The sequence below is a fragment of the Hibiscus syriacus genome, unplaced genomic scaffold (assembly GCF_006381635.1).
Source record: "Hibiscus syriacus cultivar Baekdansim isolate YM2019G1 unplaced genomic scaffold, ASM638163v2 tig00008146_pilon, whole genome shotgun sequence".
In the NCBI taxonomy this organism is placed as follows: Eukaryota; Viridiplantae; Streptophyta; class Magnoliopsida; order Malvales; family Malvaceae; genus Hibiscus; species Hibiscus syriacus.
In genome coordinates this window covers 1071764-1098757 of record NW_024062154.1, presented here as the reverse complement: position 1 = coordinate 1098757, position 26994 = coordinate 1071764, and the positions used below count along the sequence as shown (strand labels likewise).

At 33.5% G+C, this 26994-nt stretch overlaps 1 protein-coding gene across 1 annotated transcript; it reads left to right on the top strand.

The window, feature by feature from the left end:
* Window positions 1-3238: 3238 nt before the first annotated feature.
* LOC120202102 (U-box domain-containing protein 4-like) lies at window positions 3239-5609 on the top strand. The gene is made up of 2 exons (XM_039202580.1): window positions 3239-4352; window positions 5406-5609. Exons 1-2 carry the CDS (start codon window positions 3369-3371, stop codon window positions 5481-5483), a joined length of 1062 nt encoding a protein of 353 aa, XP_039058511.1. The 5' UTR covers window positions 3239-3368; the 3' UTR covers window positions 5484-5609.
* Window positions 5610-26994: the final 21385 nt, after the last annotated feature.

The following is a 26994-nucleotide window of genomic DNA, read 5'->3' as shown; positions in this document are numbered from 1 at the left end:
GACAAAACTATTTAAATTTAAGGTCTTTAAAAAGAATAACACTCCCTTAAATCACTGATGTCCCTTGATGGGTTCTAAATTGATACTTATTTAAATAGTAACAACTATCAAAGTTTGAAATATTAATAAACAAATTTAAAGAATAATGTTTGGAGAGGAGGATAGCACAAGACTATCCGGCAATGGTGGCCAAAAACTAGAACAATTTATTATCTTTCACTTCACATGATTAGTTCATATTATGCAATTGATTTCAATATTGGTTTGCAATATATAAATGTTGTAATCAACTAACAGCCAATCAAAACCTCATATTATGCACTTGATTTTCCAACAAATTTGATTACATCACTAGACAGTTAGGAGTAAAAGATTATGGAGCAATCAAGTTAGAATATTACTCTAATGGAGTCTGATGTCAACTTTTAATCCAATTAGTAGGTATTATAACTACTAATTAAAGAGTAATAGCATTTTTATCTTCGAAATTAATATTATTAATTTATATTCTATGCATTTATTTTTTATTTATAAATCCATATATGGTTAATAAATTAAATGATGTTATTTTATTACGTCGTTTTTCTTAACATATTATTTTTCTTCTTCTTGCTTTTTTATCTATTTATTTTTTCTTATGGATTGGGTACTGAAGAGGCGATGACGACCCTTCCAACTCAGTATGCTCCATTCACAAATGTCAAGATTTGAACCCTTGACCTTTGCTTAAGGATCCAGTACCTCATCCCACTGGACCAACTTGTTGTTGGTTATTATGTGTTTGTATTTACCTTTAATTTTAATAATGTCTTTCATTTATAAAAAAATGATATTATTTCTTTTTTTAGTAAATTTAGAGTAAATATAAGGTAATATATGTTCAAATACTCTCATCAATTTAACAATGAATGCTCATATCTTGACGTACACGATATTTGAACTCAAGACCTCACTGAATAATATTAAATCTCTTAATCACTATGATCATTTAGTTCGTACATGATATTATTTCTTTAAATATGAACTTATATTCATTTGTATAAAGAAAAAGTAAAGTATTTTGATATATATAAAGTTGGAACTTTATTATCAATAATGATTCCACAAACCAAATATAAATACGGAAGAAAAAAAAAAGCTCAAACACATTATCATCGTCGTCGTCTTCCAGAGAAAAAGGAGAAAAAAGGGTACCTTCCATAATAACCCTATCCCACAAATAAGAATGCAGCAATCGTGGAAGGTTTTGTTTATACTAAATTTTAATTTTCTCAAACCATCTAGACGAATGCACTTTCACATTCTCTAGTGATACGGACATCACTTCTTGCTTTTGTCCAAGTGTCCATTACTCATTTTATAGTACCACTAATCCACGGCTCATTTTATTTAGTTGCCAACTTTATTAATACACATATTGCTAGGGTAAAATAAGTAAATAGTCTGTAAATTACTGTTTTGTTAAGTATTTTAACTATTAAAAGTTATAAAATGGTCACTCCACTATTTATACGTTTTAAACTCGTCTTTTTCTGTTAAAAATTTTATGGTCGTCTGATATGGTTGTTAATCTGCTGACTGGGTATGATAAAATCTGATCTTTGAATTATTTGAATTGCATAGTCATTTGATATTATGAGATCAGATTTTATCATATCGAGTCAGTAGTTTATGTCTAGCTCAGGAGTCCATTTTTTTAACAGAAAAGGACAAATTTGAAACACATGAATATTTGAGCGATCATTTTGTAACTTTTAATAGTTGATGGACTCAACAAAGCAGTGTCTTATAGTCAATAGATTATTTTGTAACTTTTGATAGTCAAAAGAATAAACAAAGAAGCGTCTCGTGATCGAGGGATCATTTGTGTACTCTACCCCACTATTTACTATTCATTTCAACCTTTCGACTATAAAAATGTTTAATTTTAGGCTTAGTATTAATTAGAAATAAGTGTATATCTTTAGCAACTGCCCACCATTACTATTGGATTTCCATGTCAACAGTGGAGTGTCCTTGATTTATTATAATCAGAAAAATATTATTACAGCCCGCCCATAGAATTATCAATTTTCATAGTTTAAATAAAAAAATGTGAAAACAAAACATTGCATTCATGAACCATGACTGCTTTTAAAAATTTACATAATTGAGATTACAAATTACGCATATTTTATTTAATTTTCTTTACAAATACTAATTCCATTTACATACTTATAAAGGCAACTTTAATGCAATCAGCTAATAATTTTTATTCCAACAATTATCCCCAACCTCTCTAATCATTTCGGCTTCAAAACACAACAATGGCGTACCCTTAACTCTATGGGCTGTAAACATGGACCAAAAATGTTAAACCCACCAAATTAGAGGTTGCTTACCATACAAGTAACACTATGGCTCTCATTTTTTTTTCTTCTTGGAATTAATTCAGTAAGGCAAAGGACAAATCCATGTGGTTCCTCTCTTCTCTTAACATAATTACAAATTATTTAGTACAAGTTGACAAAAAAACCCAAAAAAAACATATGTGGCACCATTAACTTATTCTAGATTAATATAAAAGTATTAATTGTATTATCTTTTATTACAGTCCTATAAATATATATATTTCTTAAATTAATCACTGATATATAATTTATTGATCAATTAATTCAAATCAGATATTATATAGATAAAAACAACTCTTTTAATCTATTTTCACTATTTATAAATATTAAAATTTAAATCACTGAATTTATTTAAAAATATTAGTGCCTTAATTTGAAAAATAATATTATGGAATTGGCATCCGCGTGGCCTGATCTGTACTGATGCAGGAATGCATGTGCACCCAGTTCAGCATAAAAAGAAGAAGAGAAGGGGCATTGGAGTTTGAAGGTGAGGGTACACGCGGCAATACATGAAGGAACTGGGTGTACTGAAACGTATCTTTATCACAGTACTGAAGTCCTTGGTGTATATGAATCTCTCCATCAGTTAGAACTTTCAAAAAATAGATGAGAGAAAAGAAAAAGGTCCTCGTCTTCGATAAAGAGCATTCATCGAACACCCAACTTTCGTTGCACGCGCTTAAAGATGGAGACCATTCGCACGTGCTCAACCCCAGGCTTCAGATTTTGGTTACGGTCAAAATCACGCACGTGTCACCCTACAACCCACTGCAAGCGTCCACGTGTACTCTCCTTTTGTCTTTTACACTCCTCCCTTTTATATTCTCCTCCTTACCGCTCCCCTCTACTATTTTTGAGCCCGAATAACCTTCCTTTTCGGATCCGGGTTGCCCGATTTCAAAACCCGTCCTGGACCGTTGTCTTTGATTACCATCCGGTGAGATTTTGATGCGGTGAGAGCGTGTTGATTTCGATATGGAGACAGAGAATGCAGTGAATTACTCGTATATGGGGCGGAGCTTTAATGATTTGAGTGTCAACGATGATTCTTCCGCTTTCAGTGATTGTAACAGCGACAGATCCGGGGAGTTCCCGACGGCGGCGTCGCAAAGTCGGCGGTTATTTCTTTCCTGTACTAATACTGAGAACTCCGATGAATTGATAAGGCAACTCGTATCGGATCTCGATTCCTGTTCAATTGACGACCAAAAGCACGCGGCCTTAGAGCTTAGATTATTGGCAAAGAACAAACCGGAGGATCGAATCAAGATCGCTAAAGCCGGTGCGATTAAGCCGTTGATTTCGTTAATCTCATCCGCCGATCCTTATCTTCAAGAAAACAGCGTGACGGCGATTTTGAATCTTTCTTTATGCGATGAGAACAAAGAACTCATAGCTTCATCGGGAGCGATTAAGCCACTGGTTAGAGCTTTGATGACGGGAACTCCCACGGCTAAAGAAAACGCGTCTTGTGCTTTGCTTCGGCTCTCTCAAGTAGAAGAAAACAAGGTCGCAATCGGACGGTCAGGGGCCATTCCACTTTTAGTTGATCTTCTCGAAAACGGTGGATTTCGCGGGAAAAAGGATGCATCGACGGCTCTGTATTCATTATGCACAGTTAGAGAGAACAAGATCAAGGCCGTGGAAGCGAGGATCATGAAACCACTAGTAGAATTAATGGCTGATTTCGGTTCGAACATGGTGGACAAGTCGGCTTTCGTTTTGAGCGTGTTGGTAACAGTACCGGAAGCCAAAACGGCTTTAGTTGAAGAAGGAGGGATTCCCGTATTGGTTGAAATCATTGAAGTTGGATCGCAAAGGCAAAAGGAAATCGCCGTGGTGATCTTGTTGCAGATCTGCGAGGACAGTGTGGTGTACCGTACTATGGTGGCCCGCGAAGGAGCGATTCCTCCCTTAGTCGCTTTGTCTCAGTCAGGCACCACACGCGCCAAGCAAAAGGTAAGTTACTAGTAACGGTAGTATTACTGATAACAATTCAGCATTTTTGTTTTTTGGTCCTTAACTATATTCAAATTAGAGATTTAATCATTATATTTTAATTTGATATAATATGGTACTCTACTCTTAGGATATTAGTCAAATAGTTAATATTATTAATTAACTCATTTAAAAGACTGATGTGAATCTTTTCTTAAAAACACCCATTCTAGTATAAAAGTTCATGTTAGTAGAGTGAATTAGAACTAAATTGTTAGGCTGTTAGCATTTAACTGAAATAATTAGCAGTGTTATTTATTTAGATTAACTAATAGTATTTTTAAGAGTAGAGATATTTTTTATTAGTTTGTAGTGAATAAAATATAGTATATGTTCGCAAGACTCTAAATTATTTGATAATGAACACTCATATATCTCTATAACGTTGTGTTCAAGCTTAAAACATCAAGAGATAATAATGATCTCTTAACTATTGAGGTCGTTTTATACGTATGATTCGTACAAAGAGTAAAGAGATTTAGACTAACTAATAGTATTTTAAGAGTAGAGAGACTAACATATGTGAAACTAAAATATAAGTATTATATTTCAAATTTAAGCACAATAAAGAGACCGAAGCCATAATTTGAGCATTGAGTTTTGGATGAGAGAGAGTAAATCGCGGTTGGCAGTCATATTTTGGCTGACGTGGCATGGTTATTTATGAAAAAATGTGGCCAATTTTTCTGGCTGATTTTAGTGCAAGGACAAAAGAAGGGGTAAAGTGATTTGCCAATCGTGAAGCCAGTCAAAAGTTTCTCCTTCCAATTTGGTTTCTGGAATAAAATAAATAAATAAATAAAAAGCCATGAAGAAACAAACGGAATGACTCTGTCCAGGAACGCGATAAGTAGCAAACTAGGCAAAACTGTCTTTTCAAAAATATTATTATTAATTTATGTTTTTTCTTTGGAATTTTAGAATGAGTTAGTTGGAATTTCTTTTTCTATTTTGGTGTTTTGTATTATCGTGTCGAAAGGGTGGAATGATTTGGTTGTCGTTTTGTTTGGGCAGGCAGAGAAACTGATAGCGCTGCTTCGGCAACCAAGATCCGTCAACGCCGCTGCCAGTTCCTCCGATCTGTCAGTATAAAATCTTTCCTTCCACCAAATACCCGTTGTAATTAAAGAAAGAACACCGAGATAGAGCTTTTACGAGGAGAAAATGTGAATAAAAAATGTAAATATCTTATATGGAAATTGATCTTGTGTTATGAAACTGATGTGCGATTTCTTCTTCTTCTTCTTTCTTATTTTAGAATGATGTGTGCATTCAACTAAATAAATATATAGTAAAATTAACACCAGCTCACAGAATGCATGCTTTATCAAGCTAACGGTACAACCAATGGCGGAATTTAGTAAAAATTTATGGGTTAAATTAAATTTTTTTAAAATTTATAGGTTTAAATTAAAATTTTTGAAGGGTTTAATTTACTTTTTTTTCTAAAAAAAATTAGAGTCTAAATAATTTTTTTTGAAATTTTAAGAGATTTAATGAGAATTTTTAAAAATTATAGAAGTAGATTTAAGAATATTAAAAAAATTTAAATTTAATTTAAATTTCTAATTTTTTTTATGGATCAAATTAAATATTTTAAAATAATTTAAGAATTTAAATTATAATTTTTAAAATTTTGGGGGAGTCATTCCCTCACTAGTTTTTTATGTTCCGTCATTGGGAGCAACACTTAATATTATTTAGAAAAATTAAATTGATGTAAGTTGGCATGTATTTAAATATTTAATATTTTTAGTGAGAAAAAAATGAAATATTATATTTTTAGAAAGTAAGTTTAAGAAATGATTAAAGTGGAGTGAAGGAATGTCATTGGTGGACTTGAAGTGTTTTAGTGGTTGTTTTGGCAATTGATTTAAAATAATTTAATTTGGAAGGAAAGCCACGAGAAACTCGTGCATGAGGACGAAAGGAGGGTGGCCACCCTCATTATTGCAGTTGGTTTTCTTTGAATATAACCATCTTCTCATCTTCCACGTATAAGAATTTTCACCATCACTGCCTTGGCCCAGCGGCTTTTGAGTTTTGTGACGGCCAATATGGAAACAGGTGTACGTGGCATATATAAAACTAAGGATGGACTCATAATTTTATATTGAAAAATAAATTTATAAAATTTTAAGTAAGAATGATTTTTAAACTTTAGGAGTTAAAATATGATTTTGATAAAAAAAATATTAAAAATATATAAAAAAATTGAAATTTTTAGTCCTTTAAGTCAATCCTTGTATAAAATCCTAACACATGATAATTTTTTTAAAAATATTACGTTAATTAATTTAATTTTTATAACATTTAATATATTAATTCTGAAGTATATGATTTAAATAATATTAGAATTTTTAATAAAATTATTTAGTTTTGGTGAACCCAAAACATACATATAAGTTTTTTTTTTATTGATTGAACGTATAAGTAAATTAACTATGCAATCCAACGTTAATAACTATAGATTATTATAAAATGACACTAAACTAGTATAAGACAAAAAGACCTATAACAAAATATGATCAAAGCTATTACATATATATGTCACTAAGAAATTAAAATACATCAGGTAGGATGTTACAATTCGATGAACTCTCCAAAAAAATGATGGACATTTAATTTACTCAATCCTCGAACCATCTACGTGTGAAACATGCAATTAAACAATAAATAAATAACATAATAACAATGCAATATGATTTACAATATAAAATCAGTAACTTGTCGTTCCTTTAGCAACATCAATAAGCTTTCAAGTTTATCTACATGTTTATAATCATTCAATTTTAATAGCCTGAAATATCATAATGAGAGAATAAGATACGCGAGTCTACGAACATAAAGTTCTACCGAGCATAAGGCCCTAATTGACCTAAAGTATCTCACAAGGCAAATGACCCTATGAGCATAATTGCCCTACGAGTAAAAACCCTGTGCACCGAAGTGCTAACATTGCAGCTGCTAGACTCATGACATGCTCATTACACCTATAACTCTAATAAAAACATATTTGAACATCATAAATATCATTTAGTACATGACAAAGATCATAAATATTCATTCATTTATATATCATTAGTAATCATAAAAGCACACTTCCTACCCTATTATGAATATCAATCATCCATGTACATGTAAAATAAATAAATCACAACTTTTCATACTTACATTTTGAAATGACATTAAGATAAGCTTATCACAAATCTTTTTAATTAAACACATATAATCACTCACCTTGATTATACCCTAATCTCAAGTTATTCAAGCAAATTATTAGCATTTGATTAAAGTAAGAAAGGTAAATAATCCATTTCTACATTACCAATGAAAGATCCTGCTAATCCATTCCTAGGGTTGTAAACAACTCGAGTTCGAATTCGAGTTCGTTCAAATCGAGTGTTAATCAAGTCAAACTCAAATAATATATGATTTGTCTCGTCTCATTTACAATTCTACAGTCACCTCTCGAAAGACAACTTACCTAAAAAAACAAGAAAGAAATATAGCCACACCAATATATATTAGATGGAGTTTCCAAATATAAAAGCCAAAGAGGGCCAACTACTTACAATATTATAAAAATCTAAATTGTAGAAACAGATCGATTTAGAACGTATTCTACTAATGTTGATATTATAACCATCTGTAATGTACTCCACCAAAAGTTAAGAAGAAAGTTGTGCAAATATTTCAGTTGCAGTGCAGTAGAAATCCAGAACCCTACAATCTAATAGTAAAAACACTAATATAAAAATCCCAAATTGATCTACCATATTTCTCAATACAATCTTTATGGTTTTTAAAATGGTTCAAGCAGTAGCATCATGCTTGGATATCAACAGTTTCGTGTATTATAAACATGACTCTAATATATGCCATAGCTTTTGAAAAGTATGTTGTTCGATTAATTTATGGGTAAACTATATGTTTGGTATCTAAATTATTACTTCTGTTCTGCTTTGGTACCTAAACTTTTTTTTCAAAACAATACATAACGTTTATTTTAGATTTCATTTTGGTACCATACTGTTAAAAACTTACCAGTGATATTGACATATCACTATAATGTAATGTCACATTATAATCAAAGAAATAAAAAAATGTCACGTCAATAATTTTGTTAATCTTTTAACTATAGGACCAAATTGAAATCTAAACTAAACATTAAATATGGTTTTGAAAAAAAATAAAGTTTGAGTATCAAAATAGAATAAAAGTAATAGTTTAAGCAGCTAAACATGTAATTTAGCCTTTATTTATTTACATTTCGCAAGCCCAATCAGAATTGGCCTAAATATGACTGAGTTTGGCCAGTGCTCAACTCATCGTAGGGGATTTATAGAAAGAACTCAATAATTATTTTTATGATAAACTACACGTTTAGTATCTTTAATTTTCACTTTTATTTTGTTTTGATCATCTAATTTTTTTCTTTAAAATTGTAATTAATATTTAGTTTTAACCACTCTTCGCTAAAAAGTTAAAAATTATATTGACGTGTGTCACCATAAAATAATGTCACATCATTATTAAAATATAAAAATGTCAAGTCAAAGTTTGCTAATTTTTTTCAATGCTAAGTACTAAACTTATAGTTTACCATTTCTTTTATTATTAAACGCAACATGAACAAAAAAAAAGTTTAATTAAGGACAAATCAGGTTACATATTTAGGAACGACAGAGGTTATGAAACACTGTAAGATATGAACCAACACAATCAAGGTGGAGATGAGGGAAATTAAGGACAGATTTAAGTTACCTAAAATCATTTAAAGGAAAAAATTATGTTAAAGTTTGGGTGTGGCTGAGTAGAGCTTGATTATTGCTAAGCTCGACTCGACTTGAAAAGTGTAAAACTGAGCTCGACTCAACTCGAAAAATCCATGAACTTAAAATTGTCAGCTCGACTCTAACTCGAAAAAGAATTCGACTTGACTTAAAAGTTCACGAGCTTAAAATTTTCAAGCTCGACTCGAGCTCGAAAAAATTTGAACTTAAAATATTCTCAGGATTAGCTCGATTGAAGCTCAAGCTCGAACTCAAACCTGAACCTTAAGTACATAAAAACCTTATATTGTATATTTTTTTAAAAGAACATATATAAATGTTAATTGTTGAAACGGTCCCCTCCGGCTTTTTAGGGCTTTTTCGGGGATCGATCTAAATTAATATTGGGACATGTCGGGTTTTAAAATAAATAAGTAAATAGAAAATTTTGGAGTCGCCGTCAACTTTTGGGTTAGGTAAGTAAAATACCTAAAAATATCTTTTAAAATAATTTTAAGAAAAATAATTTTAAAATATAAAAATTTGATATGCGTTTGACCAGAAATTCAATTTGAAAACGGGTTCGGGAGTCGGTTACGTGTGGGGAAGGATTAACACCCCCACAACGCCAAAAAATTAGTACTTACACGATTATACGCCATCTAATTTATTGAAATTAGAAAATTCGAATAATATTTAAAATATGATATTTTTTATAAAAATAGATAGGAATATTATTTTATACGAATAATATTTAAAAATACCTCCTTAGTAAATTAAAGGAATATTTTCATAGATTGCTCGTACAAGATAGCATTACCCTAAATAAAATATTTAAAACATAAAAACATTATTTTATTCAAGTAATCTTTAGGAATACTTTCCTTGTTAGTTAAGGGTATTTCTTTAAATTAATCATATAAACTATATAAAAATATTATTTTAGTAATAAATATATAAATAAAAGATTAAAATAATAAATATAATAATTTTAGGGATCAAATTATGAAACTACGAGAGATAAAGGCAAAAATTGTAAATCATTAATATGTTAGGTACTTTAAACGTAAATAAACCAAAAATATTATTTAAAATTAAAATATTAAAATTCGGGGATTAAAACGTAAAGCAAACAAAATATAATGACCTTAAACAGAAACATCACATAATCAAAGTACTTGAATGATAATTTAACCATAAATAACTATTCAGGATTAAAATATAAATTATTAAAATTTAAGGACTAAATCTGATATTTACCTAAAATATATATAAATATGGTTAATGAATAAAATATAAACAAAATAAAATCAGAGATCCAAATTAAAATACATATAAATTAATTTCAGTGACTAAATTGAAATGTTACAAAATCAGGGAGACTATGGGAATGATTTTCCCATACACTAATTATGCAGAAACACCCCCCGAAACATCATCGTTTGGGAGGGGTATTTATACCCTATAATCCGGCCTTTAAGGGTCTTCTTCTTCATTTTCTCCATTTTCACTATTTCTCTAAAAGAGAGAAGAGTGAGATGCTTTGACATCTCTCTAAACTCCATCGTTAGAGGTATGTCGGCCACCGTCTTCCGCCACCGCCGGTCACCGTTCACGGTAACCAGAGTTAGGAAAATTACACAAATCGAAGCCCTTTTTTTATACCTAAATCCACCATCTTTTCCTCCTAAAAAACATCAAACGTAGTAGATCTAGGTTTATTTACCTTCGAAAAATCCAACTTCGGTGGTTCGATGACACGTGAAGGCTCCGACGAGGGTAAGTTTCTCTCCTCTTTCTTTTCCTTTGTTTTTTTTTCTATTGTTGTGTACTGTTAGCTGGTTGTTCCCCGTTGTTCTTCTCTCTTGCAGGTGAAGGGGTTTTTATAGGCCATTCGAATAACTCTTTTGACCAGTTAAAAAAGGGAAGCTCGGTAAGTCACCAGAGCTATGGTGGTGACTCACCATAGGGGCGGCTGGGTGTATTAAATGCACCCAGATCTTCTGGATCTGGTCGGTGAGATGGCAGTTGCGTGATGACGACTAAGTGGGGCACCTGACAGCAACGATGGCGGGATTATCCTCGAGCTAAGGCAGCGCTCGGCATAACCCTAGGGTTATGATAAAACCCTAGGGTTTCTAGAATCACATCTGGATTGTTGGATCAAGGCAAGATCAAACGGATCAGAGCAACAGGTGGCGCAAAGACTTTGAGTAGAAACCCTAGACGGGTTTTGGGTCTGTTGGGTTGTCTGGGCCTGGATCAGGTTGACTGTTGGGATCTGGGTTTGTAACTGGGTTTTGGGTCATTTATTTATTTCGGGGACCAGTTGGGTTTGTTTTATTGGGCCCTGTGTTTTGTAATAAAATTATTTAATAAAAATAATAATATAACAACTGGGACAAAAACCATTGTCAACAGCTGCCCGTCTTTTCTCATTCTTGTGTTAACAAGAATAGGGCAAGGACAAAAATACAAGGAGTTTTTGTCCAGTTGACATCATGCTTTCATGGGAAATCTGTTCCACTCTTATTTCAAGGGAGATCAGACTCGATTTGTGCCACTTTTTCAGGTAGTCATATCAATTTTTGAAGACGTGCCTGCTCTACTATTCATTCAGGGGAGATCAGACTTGACTCGTGCCTTCTTTTCGGGTAGTCAGATCAATTTTGGAAGACGTGTCTGCTCCACTATTTATTCAGGGAGATCAGACTTGACCTGTACCTCTTTTTTGGGTAGTCAGATCAACTTTGGAAGATGTGTTTGCTCCACTATTCATTCATGGGAGATCATACTTGATTTGTGCCTATTTTTCGGGTATTCAGATTAATTTCGGAAAGATGTGTCTGCTCCAGTATTCATTCAGGGGATATCAGACTTGTTATGTGCCTCTTTTTAGGGTAGTCAGATCAATTTTGGAAAGATGTGTCTACTACACTATTTATTCAGGGGAGATCAGCCTTGATCCGTGTCTCTTTTTCGGGTAATCAGATAAATTTTGGAAGACGTGTCTGCTCCACTATTCATTCAGGCGAGATCATACTTGATATGTGCCTCTTTTTTGGGTAGTCAGATCAATTTTGGAAGACGTGTCTGCTCCACTATTCATTCAAGGGAGATCAGACTTGATATGTGCCTCTTTTTCAGGTAGCCAGATCAATTTTAGAAGACGTGTCTTCTCCACTATTCATTTAGGGGAGATTAGACTTGATTTGTGCTTCTTTTTTGGGTAGTCAAATCAAATTTGGAAGACGTGTCTGCTCTACTATTCATTCAGGGGAGATCAGACTTGATATGTGCCTCTTTTTTGGGTAGTCAGATCAATTTTAGAAGACTTGTATGCTCTACTATTCATTCTGGGGAGATCAGACTTGATCTGTGCCTCATTTTCGGTAGTCAGATTAATTTTGGAAGACGTGTCTGCTCCACTATTTATTCAAGGGAGATCAGACTCGAGATATCTTTGTGATTCACTTCGCTATTCTTTTTTGGGAAGATTGAATTGAACCTGATTTACTTCATTGCTCTTTATAAATATTAAATCAGAAATAAGAAGAATCTTCTCCTCTACTCTTCTGGGGAGATCAGACTTGAGATTGATTTGCTTCGCTACCCTTTCGGGAAGACCAAATCTGAAATAAGAAGAATTTGTTCCACTGTTCTTCCGTGGAGATCAGACTCGAGATTGATTTACCTCACTAATCTTCCATGGAGACCAAATCTAAAATAGAAGAATCTGTTCCACTACTCTTTCGTGGAGATCATACTCGAGATTGATTTACCGGGGAGTCAAAAATAACAAAGGTTGACTTCTCTTCACGAGGAAGTCAATGGTTGACTCTATTGGGGAGTCAGAAATAACAAAGGTTGAGTTCTCTTCATGAGGAAGTCAAGGGTTTACTCTATTAGGGAGTCAGAAATAACAAAAGTTAACTTCTCTTCACGAGAAAGTCAATGGTTGACTCTACTGGGGAGTTATAAATAACAAAGGTTGACTTCTCTTCACGATGAAGTCAAGGGTTGACTCTACTGGGGAGTCAGAAATAACAAAGGTTGACTTCTCTTCATGAGAAAGTCAAGGGTTGACTCTACTGGGAGTCAGAAATAACAAAGTTGACTTCTCGTCATAAGGAAGTCAAAGGTTGACTCTATTGGGGAGTCAGAAATAACAAAGGTTGAATTCTCTTCACGAGAAAGTCAAGGGTTGACTCTACTGGGGAGTCAGAAATAACAAAGGTTGAATTCTCTTCACGAAGAATTCAAGGGTTGACTCTAGCAAACAAGATTGAGTTTCCTAGAAAACATGTTCCCAAATCCATTATTGGAGTTTCTAGAAAAACCATCATAAGAGAGACAAAACATTTCTCAAAACATATTTTACATATATTATTATGAGGGAGATTATATATGTATGAAATGATGTATGATGCTATGATACAAATTCACGTGTCATGTTTAAATTCATGTTTTCTTGATCCATGGTGTGGACGACTGCAAGAACAATCCTCATTCTTTTCCTGATTAAGTTATCTTCACTTTTGTTTGCACCAGCGTGTACTCTTACAAGTCTTGAATTGTGTCAATTTCTTCTTTCCTCCAGCAAATTCTTGCCCCTGATAAGATTGACTTTCTTTACCTGAACTTGTGTAGAAATCCAATAAAGCTCTTATCTTTGAAATAAGGATCTACCATCTTGGGAAAGCAGAGTCTATTCTAATTTGACTCTTGAAACACATCAAAGGGAGGATCTATCCTAACTCCTTTTCATGTCTCCATATCTAATCGGATCTCAAACAAGGCTATTTATACCATATCCTGTCGAGACATTTAATAACAACACATCGTTCAACCTATGTTGGCTCCACTAGTTTCTTGCTGTTAAATTCTAGCACTCCTTTCGTGGAAAGAAATCTTCACTGTTTCTTACCTTTAACCTCGGGGTTGTAGAAGACAACCTTCATCTTGGGTAAAAAATGAAAACACAATATGATCGCAATATTGGTTCAACACCATAGTTGTTGTTTCATAAAACATTTGACAACACATTCATCCTTTCATGTGGCTTTTTGCCAGTATTAATGGGAAATTACCAGAGTGACATAATTGTATGATCATATGTGGTAAACTCCACTGTCTTTGTTTCACCATTTTCATTCTTCACACTCTTATGTCTCAATAAGTGTCTACTTAAATCAATGATCTTGCATTCCTGGATGATATGGGTCTTCAAATAGGCCTCAACATTTATTATTTCTTGCTGAAACATGCCTTCAAAATGACCCAACATTTATTACTTCTGAATGACAGAGGCCTTGAAAAATGCCCCACCATTTATCATTTAAACGACCCTTCAAAAATGCCCTAAAATTTATTACTTCTGGATGATAAGGGCCTTGAAAAGTGCCCCAACATTTATCATTTCTTGCTCCAGTATTAAATCTAAGCATGAGCCTTGTGTTTGAGATGTGCATCAACTACCAAGATCTACTCGGGAGAGATTGTCTTGTTCGAAAATATTTTTCTCCTTTCTTTTATTTTAAAAATCAAAGAATGAGAATTTGGTACAATATTGCTTAATTCAGGCTCACAAATGAATCAAATCATAAACATGAGTTCAAATAATATCAAAAGAATCAATAACTCTTTTAATATTTTCAAAGTTATAACTCTTTGACAAGTGTCAAAATTGATGAGTTGCCTTCAGGTTGGCATTCCTATTTTCTATAGTTTTGGTCACCAAAGATGTTATTTCTTTCTCGATCTTTTGAACATTACCTCATTCCCCACTTTCTTAGCTTGGTATTTTAACCAGATGCAGACAAAATGATGCAACTAGCATAATCAATTACTAGACTTTCTAGAAAGCTTCTATTTTGGTTCTCTAAAATCTTCCATTTGCTCAAGTTTTGTAGATTCATCTAACAAAGGCAGTGCAAAAATATCGATCTAAAAACGAAATTTCTGAGTGCTTGTGTGAAATTGACTATAACAGGTGTTCCTTAACTCCCTTAGTCCATCTTTACTAAAACTCCTTATTTAGTAAATTTTCCATTGTTTGGCTAGCTGAATTCAGCTTTATTGTAATTTTCTTTGATCAAGCTAGATGAATCTTATCCATAAAGTCGGGGCGTTTAACCAATTGCTATAGATGGACAACTCAAGCTTTATTGTATATATATTATAATCACCTTTATCAGGCTAGTTGAATCTTATCCATAAGCCGGGACGTTTAACCAATTGCTCTAGAAGGACAGCTCAAGCTTTATTGTATACATAATATTATACTCCGGGTATACAGATTCAATTTCTTAAGCTTGTTAAGAAGAACCCGTTATAGTCTATGTGTTGTTGAAAGTCAAAAAAATATCATATTTAGAGTTCAATTTCCAAGCAACTGACCTAAACTAGATTCACCTACTCAATTATTCCATCAATGAAGATTGTCGAAACGGTCTTTTACCCAGGGGGAAAAGGATTGGTCTCGCATCAAAAATGGTTTTTTTGAGTGATAAATTTGTGACAAAACATAGTTTGGGGAGTCGCCACCAATATTTGATTAGGGTGTGATTGGGCACCCAAAAATAAATTTGACATTTTAATTAAAAAGACAAACTTGGGGTCTGCGTTATCAAAATTTGAGTTCGGGAGTCGGTTACGTGTGAGGAAGGATTAGCACCCCCACAACGCCCTAAATCGGTACTTAGTCGATTAATTAATTGTCTTTGCAATAAAATGTACAAGTTCATGTCTAATTTAATTTAAGATCTCCTAAAATAATGTTTTTAGAAATTTTGGATGAAAGATAATAATATTTAATTATTTCCTATCGAGAAAAACCGATCTATCATACCTTGAAGCAATCGATTCTTACTACAGTCGAAATAAAGAAATATTAAAATTCCATTCTAAATTTTAAAATGATCTTAAGAATGAAAACAATAATTTAATTATTTCTGATCGAACATTATTATTTTGAAAACCCTTTAAAAACATGCAAAAGTTAGAGAAATAAAAAACCCTATCAAGCAATTGATTAATTATTTATTTTACCAATATTTAATGAGAATAAGGATATTCAATTAATTAAATATCGCGAGGCGAGACCATAGATTCGATCTAACAGTCTTTTCTCGATGAATTTAATTAAAATAATACGATCTTTTTCTCAATCCTTGAATTTTAAAAATGGATTTGGTTTAATTAGTGTCACTTAACGGGATAGACTTTCGTCTTAAAATTATCGAAAATAATTTTCTTATACTTTAAGACAGTTACTTTACGAAAATATTAAAACGCTTGAATATTACCCTTAATCAATTTATTTATTCGAGTCAAGTGAGGCTGATGAGGTATCATACAAGACTAATTAGAACTAAAATGAATTAAAATGTAATCAACATGCAAAAAAAAAAAAAAAAATAAATTATAGGATTAAAAATTAAATTATTAAACTATCAAGCCCAAAATTGAAATAACATGAAAAAATTATAAAGGAGTAAAATAAACATATTCAAAATTAAAAGTTAAAATTATAAATGGCTGAACTGATATTTTACTAAAATACATTAAGGCACATACGAAAATGGCTAAATTTTGAAAACAGTCCCTACAGGTGACGGTTATGTAAAACACGCGAAAAGTTAGAGGGATTTATGTTGAAGTTTTACCCTTAATTTCATCTATAAATACCACTCATTTTTATTTTTCCCTCATTTGAATGGTTTTGGAAGAAAAAAAGAGAGAGAGGGAGAGATATCCTCTCCCATTGGGCTTGTCCGGCCACCGTGAGCTGCCGCCGGAATCTGTCCTGCCGGTGACTGGAGTTCTTAAAATCACCCAAATCGCTCCTCTTTTATAGATCTAACCCCTAGGTGTTTCTCTTAGGCTAAATCACCCTAACAACCCATAAAACAATACCCAAACCGAGCTTCGACCCTTCGGTTCTCACGCACTCCGGCGATCTCCGATGAAGGCTAAACGACTTTGGTTCGACTCTCCTTCTTAGGTAATGGACTCAACCCTTCTCTTTGTTATTTTTAACCATGCAAATTGGTTATTTTTTTGTTATATTTAGTTTTGTTCGAAATAAGCAAGTAATAATAATATTAAAAATATACAAAATATACCTCTGAAATATGTGATGTTTATTGCTTGATTTTTATCTTTGAAAAATCCAAAAGAGGGTCCAACACATGTTACATTATTTTATGGGTTTTATACCCGATTTTAATGTCTAAAAATAGCACTAATACATTTTATTGGTTGTTGTTTTGGTGCCTATGATGGTTCACGCATTATATGGCCGACCGTGATTGGTTGCTGTGGTGGTGATTACTGAGTGGTCGGCAGTAGCGATGTCATGGGAGTGGTTGGCAGCAGGGTGCGATCTGGACCTTTGGATGGGTCAAGACCCAACGGTTGGACTTCAAGGCGGTGCTAAGGGGTTTTGGAAACCCTAATAGGAACTTTAAATGAGTTTAGGGTTTCTTGTTGGGCTTGGATCAATTTTGGGTCCCAAACAGGTCTTGGGCTTTAGGGTTTTTGGGGCAACATGGCCTGTTGTAAACTGTAAAATAATAATATTAATAAATTATTATTTTTATTGTTAATGATAATAATATTAAATATAATAATATTATAACAATATTATCAATAATATCAAAAAATGAGTGTCGACAGTTGCCCCTCTTTGTCATATTCTTGTATCAAAAAGAATAGGAAAAGGCGAAGAGACAATGCATTTTTTGTCAACTTCAAGGTTTGCAAAATGATAAGGGATCTGTTCCACTGTCACTCAGGGAATATCAGATCTGGGGATATTGATCCATTCTGTTGTTCTCCAGGGAAGATTGAATCAAGGTAGACTTATTCCGCTGTCTCTGAAGGGAATATCAAATCTGGAGGAGATAGTTCTGTTCCGCTTCTTCTTAAGGGAATATCAGATCTGGAGGAGGTTGATCCATTGAATTGGTGCAGACTTGTTCCATTTACTCTAAAGGGAATATCAAATCTTGGAAAAAAAGAGACTTGTTCTGCTTGCTCTGAAGGAAATATCAGATCTAAAGGATTTATGCATCATGCTCTGAAGACTTATTGATGACCCGAAGGATTTATGCATCATGCTCGAAAGACTTATAAATTTTGGAAATATTTTACTAGGTAAAAAACCTTTCTTACTTTTCAACAATTTCAATTTCAGATTTAAATGAGAAACCTTTCTCATTTCATGATAGACATTTGAAAACATCCTGCCAAAGGTCTTATGGATGGTCCAAAGAATTTATCATCTTGCTCGAAAGACTTACAGATGACTCGAAGGATTTATGCATCGTGCTCAGAAGACTTATTGATGACCCAAATGATTTATGCATCATTCTCAGAAGACTTATAAATTTTGGAAATAGTTTACTAGGTAAGAAACCTTTTTTACTTTTCAACAATTTCAATTTCAGATTTAAATGAGAAACCTTTCTCATTTCATGATAGACATTTGAAAACATCCTGCCAAAGGTCTTATGGATAGCCCAAAGGACTTATCATCTTGCTCGAAAGACTTACAGATGACCCGAAGGATTTATGCATCATGCTCAAAAGACTTACTGATGACCCGAAGGATTTATGCATCATGCTCGAAAGACTTATAAATTTTGGAAATAGTTTACTAGGTAAGAAACCTTTCTTACTTTTCAACAATTTCAATTTCAGATTTAAATGAGAAACCTTTCGCATTTCATTTTTTTACATGTAAAATAACTTAATGGTTGGGGAACATACACCATTTCAAAGTAATTCTTCCTCTGTGAATTGGGCCCATCCTGATCTTCAGGTTCTACCTCCTTTAACATGATTCCCTATATTTGAAGTTTGAATTTTAGCTTCCACTTGTTGGGATTTTTGACATAATGAATCTTCTCTTTTCCTTGGAAGATTTGTAAAAACCATACATTTATATGTGAAATGCAAATGCAATGCAATGCATTTTTTATGCAAATGGTGTTCTCGTGCATACATAAATGTTGATTCAATTTTTCTTTAACTCCAAAACAGAGAACCAAGTTTTTTTTCTCTTGATCGTTCTTCTGTATGGTTTACTCAGATATCGGTGTAGTAACTTACAACTCCTGGAGATCTGCTCGATCATCTTGTCTTTGCATTTTCTTTGTCCCTCATCTGTATTAGTCTCAGAAGAGATGCTTCATTTCTTGCTATGATCAGTAATATGATCTTGATTTCCTATTATGACTTTTGGTTCAAATGCGCTATCAGAATTATTATTCGGAACTGTGCCATTAATTGATACTTGACTGATTTGTTTGACAAGGTAAGCTCTGTTCAAATTCAGAGTTTGCCTCTGACACTTCTAATTATGAGACTCTTTCTCAATGTCTTCTTGGTCTAAATCTTGTCACCTCATCGTGATCTGGGTTTCTGGTCATGCCCCAAAGTGAGTATTTTCATGGCTCTTCCCTACTTGGGTGTCAAAATTCATCATTGACTGGTCGTATTCTTGCACTTTTGCCATGCGTTTAGATATGTGCCTCTTTCAAACAGGGTGGTCATCTGCCTCTCGATGGGTTATCGACATCGTTACGAGGAAATGCTACAAGTTTTATTCTCGAGTATTTCTGGTCTCTCAGACTATTTTCTTTTGATATCGTGGCAATCTTCATGTTTTGGCATCACTTAATCTTTTTCTTTAACAGAGGCAGAATGGGCCTCACTTGCTCCAAGGACTTTTTTCATTTGAGACTATCCTGTTTGAAAATATTTTTCTGATCTCTTTTCTTTTAGAAATCAAAGAATGAGAGAATTTTGTAAAGCATTGCCCCTTAATTCAGGCTCACAATCAAATCAAATTGCAAACATGAGTTCACAGAATATTAAAAGAATCAACTAAACTTTAACATTTCAAAGTTATAACTCTTTGACAATTATCAAAATTGATGGGTTGGCTTCAGTTTGGCTTTATTAATTTCTAAGGTTTCAACCATTGAGACTTTGTCATTTGTCTGTGCTCCCGTGTAAACCTTGTGATATATCATTCTTTCTCGGCTTAGCATATTAAGTGGACGCAGACAAAATGAAGCAACTAGCATATTCAATCGCTAGACTTTTTGGAACACTTCTATTTCAGTTCTCTAAAATCTTCTATTTGTTCAAGCTTTGTAGAATCCTCTAACAAAGGTAGTGCAGAAATATCGGTCTAAAAATGAAATTCCTAAGTGCTCGTGTGAAATTGACTATAACAGGTGTTCTTCGACTCACTTAGTCCATCTTTACCGAAACTCCTTATTTAGTAAATTTAATTTAATTTGCCATTGCTGGCTAGCTGAGTTCAGCTTTATTGTGTATATATTTTATAATTACCTTTATTTGGCTAGCTGAAGGATTCATGTCGTCACAAAGTCTTTGACTTGACAATCACAATGGAGCAAACACCGAATTGCCAAATACCCGATCAATGTCACGGTTTGAATATAATATATTCATAAAGCTAGGGCTTTCGAGTTTTCTCTATAACCAATTACTTTAGCGGAATAGCTCAGCTTTATTGTATACATCTATAATTACATTCTGGGTATACGGATTCAATTTTTTAAGTTTGTCATGGAGAAACTGTTATAGTCTAGGTGTTGTTGAAAGTCAGAAAATCTCATCCTTAGAGTTCAATTTCCAAGAAACTGACCTAAACAAGATTCACCCACTCGACTATTCATTTGTGAAGATCATGATCATCATCGAACGTCTCCAACAAAAGTAGAAACCAATCGACTTTGCAATCTTATGTGCAAGATGCCCCATTTTGTCCACATCCTTACATACCTTAATGCCAAAACCTTAATCGTCACTTCATGCAGAGAGAAGGCTAGCTTGGTCCTTACAAGAGAAGGGTAAGGTGTTCGGTGTATCTTCTGGGGTAAGGTCCAGGGTTATTGTTTTATCAGTTTTCAATCTTGTCACTTTGTCAAAGATTCATAACTCTAATTATTTAAAGATTTTTTAATTCAATTGATATTTGAAGAATTGCAAGATTGCAAATTTGATTAAATGCTCACAATCTTTAAAGCGACATAAATTTATTTAAGTATCCTTACAAAAAGCTAAGAAATTACAAAAAACAAAAAACAAATTCAACCAAGATGTTGCAAATGGAATAAAGCTCTACGATGGATGAAATGATCTTCTCTTAATTCGGATGTCTCATTACTCGTCTAATGCAGTAGCACTTGATTCAATCAGATGCTACATATTGTGCTTTGATGCCCTACTCGAGTTCTTCATCCACTGATCCACCAATTCTTGTGTCACTGTCCATTTTCAGCAAGCATCTCTATCTCCTTTAACAGCTATCTACAATTCCCCGTAGAATGTCTAGATGCCTTCAAGTGCAAATCGTATACACTATCTTGATTATAGCTATGGGCCAAAGGATTTGGTGGCACTTTCGCTGGCCTCGGTGTGAGGTACTGACCTTTAATCAAATTGGGGTACAGATCTGAGATAAAAAATTTGAACACTTCCAAAGTATTTCTTGATCTCGAGACTTTCTTTGGTCTGTCTGAACGACTAGCTTCTCCTTTTCTTTTGCGGTTGTGAGGGCTTTGGATGTGACATTTATTTACACCATCAGTTTTTGCTTTTTGATCGGTTGAGATTTTAGAGCTGACTTTTATGTTTCCTTTGCTGATTGTATTTTCAAATAATTCCCCACCTGTCACAAGATCCTTAAAATCTCATGCTGAGTATGCTAGCGTTAACTCGAGGAAAAGATCTGAGAGAGAATTATGAAACATATATGATATTTCCTCTTCTAACATGGGAGGCTGAACTTGTGATGGCACTCATCTCTATTTTAAGGCATATTGTTTAAAGCTTTTAGTGGCCTTCATCCTTATTCCCTGAAGATCCTGACATTTTAGAGATAAGACTTTAACATATAGATATTGCCCCATAAAGGCGTTAGCTTGATCGACCCATATCTTGATTTGCTATGGGTTTAAACGGTTATACCATACTATAGCTGGCCCAACAAGACTATTGTGGAAGTAGTGAATCAGCATATTATCATCATTTAAGTACCCTTCCATATTTCTGCAAAACATTCTCAGATGAATTAGGGGACAACTGGTGCCATCATATTTCTCAAAATTAGGCATCCTAAATTCATGTGGGAAGACCAAATTTGGAACCAAACTGAGCTCTCTTGCTTCTAGTTCTTTTTGGGAGGCATTAACATTTTTCATAGCTCAATTTCTCCTTTCAACTGTTTGAATTCATCCTTAAATTGCTCATGAAAAATAAGGCTCTTCCCCAGCTGTGAGTGTGAAGCTCCAGGGTAGGTTATCATTCTCGACGTATTAGTCTGATGACACTTATATCCTTTATCAGTTATATTCTCTCTATCAGCAACCTTGGTTACCATCACTTGTATCATCTGATTCGATACGTCTTGTAGAGAACCCGATGTTTGATTCCTCGTATCTTGTTGTAACTTGACCAACTACTCTTGTAATCGATCTTGTGATCCTTCATGAGACTGCTCCATTATTTCCATTTGTTTGTTCATGACGATGATGAAGTAGTATGAATGAATGATCTTGGTATTACTGTCATATAACCTTCCATAAATTATTTTCATATTTTCATAATCAATACATGTAACCAATGTATGTAAAATGCTTAAATAAACAAATGTGATGCAAATACATGTATGCAAAAAGTGTCATTCTAGAGTGATCATCTTAAAACAACTTTCATTTAACACAAAGGTTTTGATACATCAAGCAACTTTACATATAAGGAATAACTTTAACTCTTAACTTCTCTATCTCTCTCAAAAACCAAGTTAACTTCCATTCATGTTCGGGTTTTGATTTGTCAATCTGCTTCAATTCCCTCGCAAAGCCTGCTAAATCAATCAACTTGTGAGCCACATTACTTGCTTGGATCATAGTTTCTTTCATGTTGTCGTCTTTTTCCTCCATTTTACGTGTCAATTCTCGGAGCTGTAAACGAAGTTGTTCATTTTTCTTCGTAAGAAAATCTTCGTTGTTATGAAATTTTTGGGTAATATTTTCAAAATTATCTACCATCCTCATCAACCTCTTGTTCCTTGCTTTAGTGGATTCTAGCTCATCATCAGTTTCACGCTTGTAGAGATGATATGAAGCTTCCATGTTGGCTATGGACAAATTCAACATCTGATTTTTGGCTTTACATCTACCCAAATCATTAACAATTGTATCATGTATTTTTTCTGTAATATGCAAATCATAAGAGAATTTCTTGGCTCGACCTTCATGCATCTTGTAATTCTTTCTCAAGTGTTCAACGTCTTTTTTCAGTTTTGTGACCCCTGTTATCCACTCTTCTGGGGTATTTCCTATACCAGCATTTTTAAAGGCTAGACTGATCCTTTAAAAACCATCACGCATGGATTCCATCTCTCTATTCAGTTTATTGTTTTCATTCCTTAAATGACGAACTTGAGCTTCATCCCTTATCAAATCTTCTTCCTCCTGGATACCCCCACTGATATCCTTACCTTTGAGCACTTCTGGCTCCGCCTTAACAAGACAATCAGTCACCAAACCAGGTCGACCTTTCATTTCAAACTCTAAAACTTCATGATCCAAAAGATATTGGACTCGATGTTTGAAGGCGGTGTAATTCTCAATGAAATGTCCTTGAGCCCCAGCATGATACTTACAACGAACATTGACATCATACCAATTTGGATACAGAGGCTGCAAAGGTTTCAGATAATGCGGGGACACTTCCCGGGCTTCTAAAAGCCTATCATACAACTCCTTATATGATATAGGGAGATAATCAAAACGAAAGCCACCTCTCGGCTTGGATTGAACTGGAATCTTCAGGTTTATCTCTCCTGACGTTGTAAGTATACTCTCAAATGCCCAAGAATTCTGATTGCATGGTTTTTTTTCATCTTTCTGGACTTCTACAGTTGTCACAATTTCCTTGGGGTCTCCAAACAACTTGTTGATACGAATGGTGACCATGCATGATTTCTCATATTGGTAAGGATTAGTTTGTTCTAAAGTAACCCTTTGTGTACTTGACATCATAGGATTGTTCTTATCAAGCTTTTTCCTTTCTTTTGCAAAAGTCTCTTTTTCTTTGGCCAAAGCAGCTATTTTATCCATTATCTTGGACATCTGCTCTCTTATTTATCTTATCTCATTTTGCTCTTTGTCGGACACACGATCCTCGGGCATATAGTTCTATATTATTCTTGGAGTTTCCTCAAGATGTCATTTCCTTTTTGTGTTATAGTTTACTTGATCATGAAACCTTTTTTCCATCATGAAAACCTTTTACTCTGATAACCACTCACAAATCAACACCTTGATTATTTCATGATCATGTGATGCAAGCATAAGAAAAAAAACAGCAAGTTAACACAAATAAGAAAATAAGATGATAAGAATAGAAGCAAATTGCAGAATAAACAAATTGATAAGCTAATGCAAAATGATAATGTAAATACAAATGCAAATACACAAGGTGTTAAATCCCAAAAGCGACCACCATAGAACAACCTTCATTTAGACAACAAGATTTCATTACACCAGGTAGTCAAAATAAAATAACAATTATTCACTTCTTTAATTTCTTAAGTCGTATTATTTATGGAATCTAGCATTGCATCTGAAGTTGTCGAGGTACTTCATCACATTTGACAATGCCTGAGGTCTTCAAATTATTCATGGTTGAATCGTGAGATCTCTATTTTATGAAGTAGTGTTCATGCCTTTATGGAGGGTCTTCTCGTCCTTGATCTAACTTTATCCATCCTTTGAGGAAACATCTTGGATTTGGTGTTTTCAAAGGAAGTCTTCAACCAGCTTCAAATTCCTTTATTCACCAGATGTCTTTCTTTATGGATCGTTTAAACATTCCTGGATCACATGGTTTTGACTACATGGCTAAGAATTTCTTGTCTGATTATGAACAATCATCTTATTTAGTCAATCACTTGCAAATCAACACCTTGTTTGATTATGATATGAAAATGCAAATGTAAACATAATACAAAAGAAATAAGGAAAATTTATAAAACAAAAAAATTGTTAGTACCATTTATCCAAAGATCAGAAGAAATATATACGAATATCTTGCCCAACATGGTACCTACCATATCATGCTTTTAAAATAATTCTACCCAGACATGTTTTCTACCGCATGTTTTGCTTATAGAGCATCCTAACCTCATGCTATCTAGTTCGCATGCTTATTCAAGAAATTAAACCTAACCGTATGATCTTTAGTTCGCATACATTTATTCAAGAAATTAAAATTACACTAAAGAATGCTCAAATAAGCTTTTCCTTGTGCACTCTCCTTATAGGATCATATGGTATGAGTAAGACTATATATGGGTTATAAGTTTACTATATTTTGGGTTCGATTCTAAAGTAAGAGGTCCTCGAATTGTCCTTTGTCGGTGCCCTCTTAGGCTATCGAACCCTCAATCCTAGCCCATCACAAGCTTTCAGATCGAGTTCAATTCGAGGGGACACACTTCCTTATGTCATTGAGGAGGTGAAAACCTCACGAGGATCATAAGGCGTGAGCCCAAAGAGTGTTTCACTATCTCGCACGGAGGTGAAAACCACATGAGGGAGTAGCTACTTACTCCTACTTAAAATAGGACGGAGCGGGGTTTTAGCTCATGTTATGCAAATACAGTTGTGCAGTATGTGAGGAAAAGAGAAATAAAGTAAACAACACTGAGCAGAAAACTCAAGACCCTGAACAATTATTTACTCTAAAAACATTAGCAAACATATCAATATAACTATTTAGTGGTTAAGCAAATTACGAGTCAAAATGCAAACAAAACTTATTTAAAATCAAACAAGGGATCAAAAACCAAATTAGAACGAACTTGTAATTTTATTTGCAAAGACAATTTATTAATCAACTAATGGCCTGACTCTCTAAGGTTCCCAGTGGAGTCGCCAAGTTGTCGAAACGGTCTTTTCCCCGGGGGGAAAAGGATTGGCCCCGCTTCGAAAATGGTTTTTTTGAGTGATAAATTTGTGACAAAACATAGTTTGGGGAGTCACCACCAATATTTGATTAGGGTGTGGTTGGGCACCCAAAAATAAATTTTCCATTTTAATAAAATATTAATTTTAATTAAAAAGACAAACTTAGGGTCTGCGTTAACAAAATTTGAGTTCGGGAGTTGGTTACGTGTGGGGAAGGATTAACACCCCCACAATACCCTAAATCGATACCTATTCAATTAATTAATTATATTTGTAATAAAATGTACAAGTTTAAGTCTAATTTAATTTAAGATCCCCTAAAATAATATTTTTAGAAATTTTGGATGAAAGATAATAATATTTAATTATTTTCTATCGAGAAGAACCGATCTATCATACCTTGAAGCAATCGATTCTTACTCCAGTCGAAATAAAGAAATATTAAAATTCTATTCTAAATTTTAAAATGATCTTAAGAATGAAAACAATAATTTAATTATTTCTGATCGAACATTATTATTTTGAAAACCCTTTAAAAAACATGCAAAAGTTAGAGAAATAAAAAACCCTATCAAGCAATTGATTAATTATTTATTTTACCAATATTTAATGAGAATAAGGATATTCAATTAATTAAATATCGCGAGACGAGACCATAGATTCGATCTAACAGTCTTTTCTCGATGAATTTAATTAAAATAATACGATCTTTTTCTTAATCCTTGAATTTTAAAAATGGATTCGATTTAATTAGTGTCACTTAACGGGATAGACTTTCGTCTTAAAATTATCAAAAATAACTTTCTTATA

Coding starts and splice junctions, on each gene's coding strand:
- LOC120202102 (XM_039202580.1), top strand. CDS start 3,369: ATGGAGACAGAGAATGCAGTGAATTACTCGTATATGGGGCGGAGCTTT. Junction 4,353..5,405: donor CCACACGCGCCAAGCAAAAG/GTAAGTTACTAG, acceptor TTGTTTGGGCAG/GCAGAGAAACTGATAGCGCT.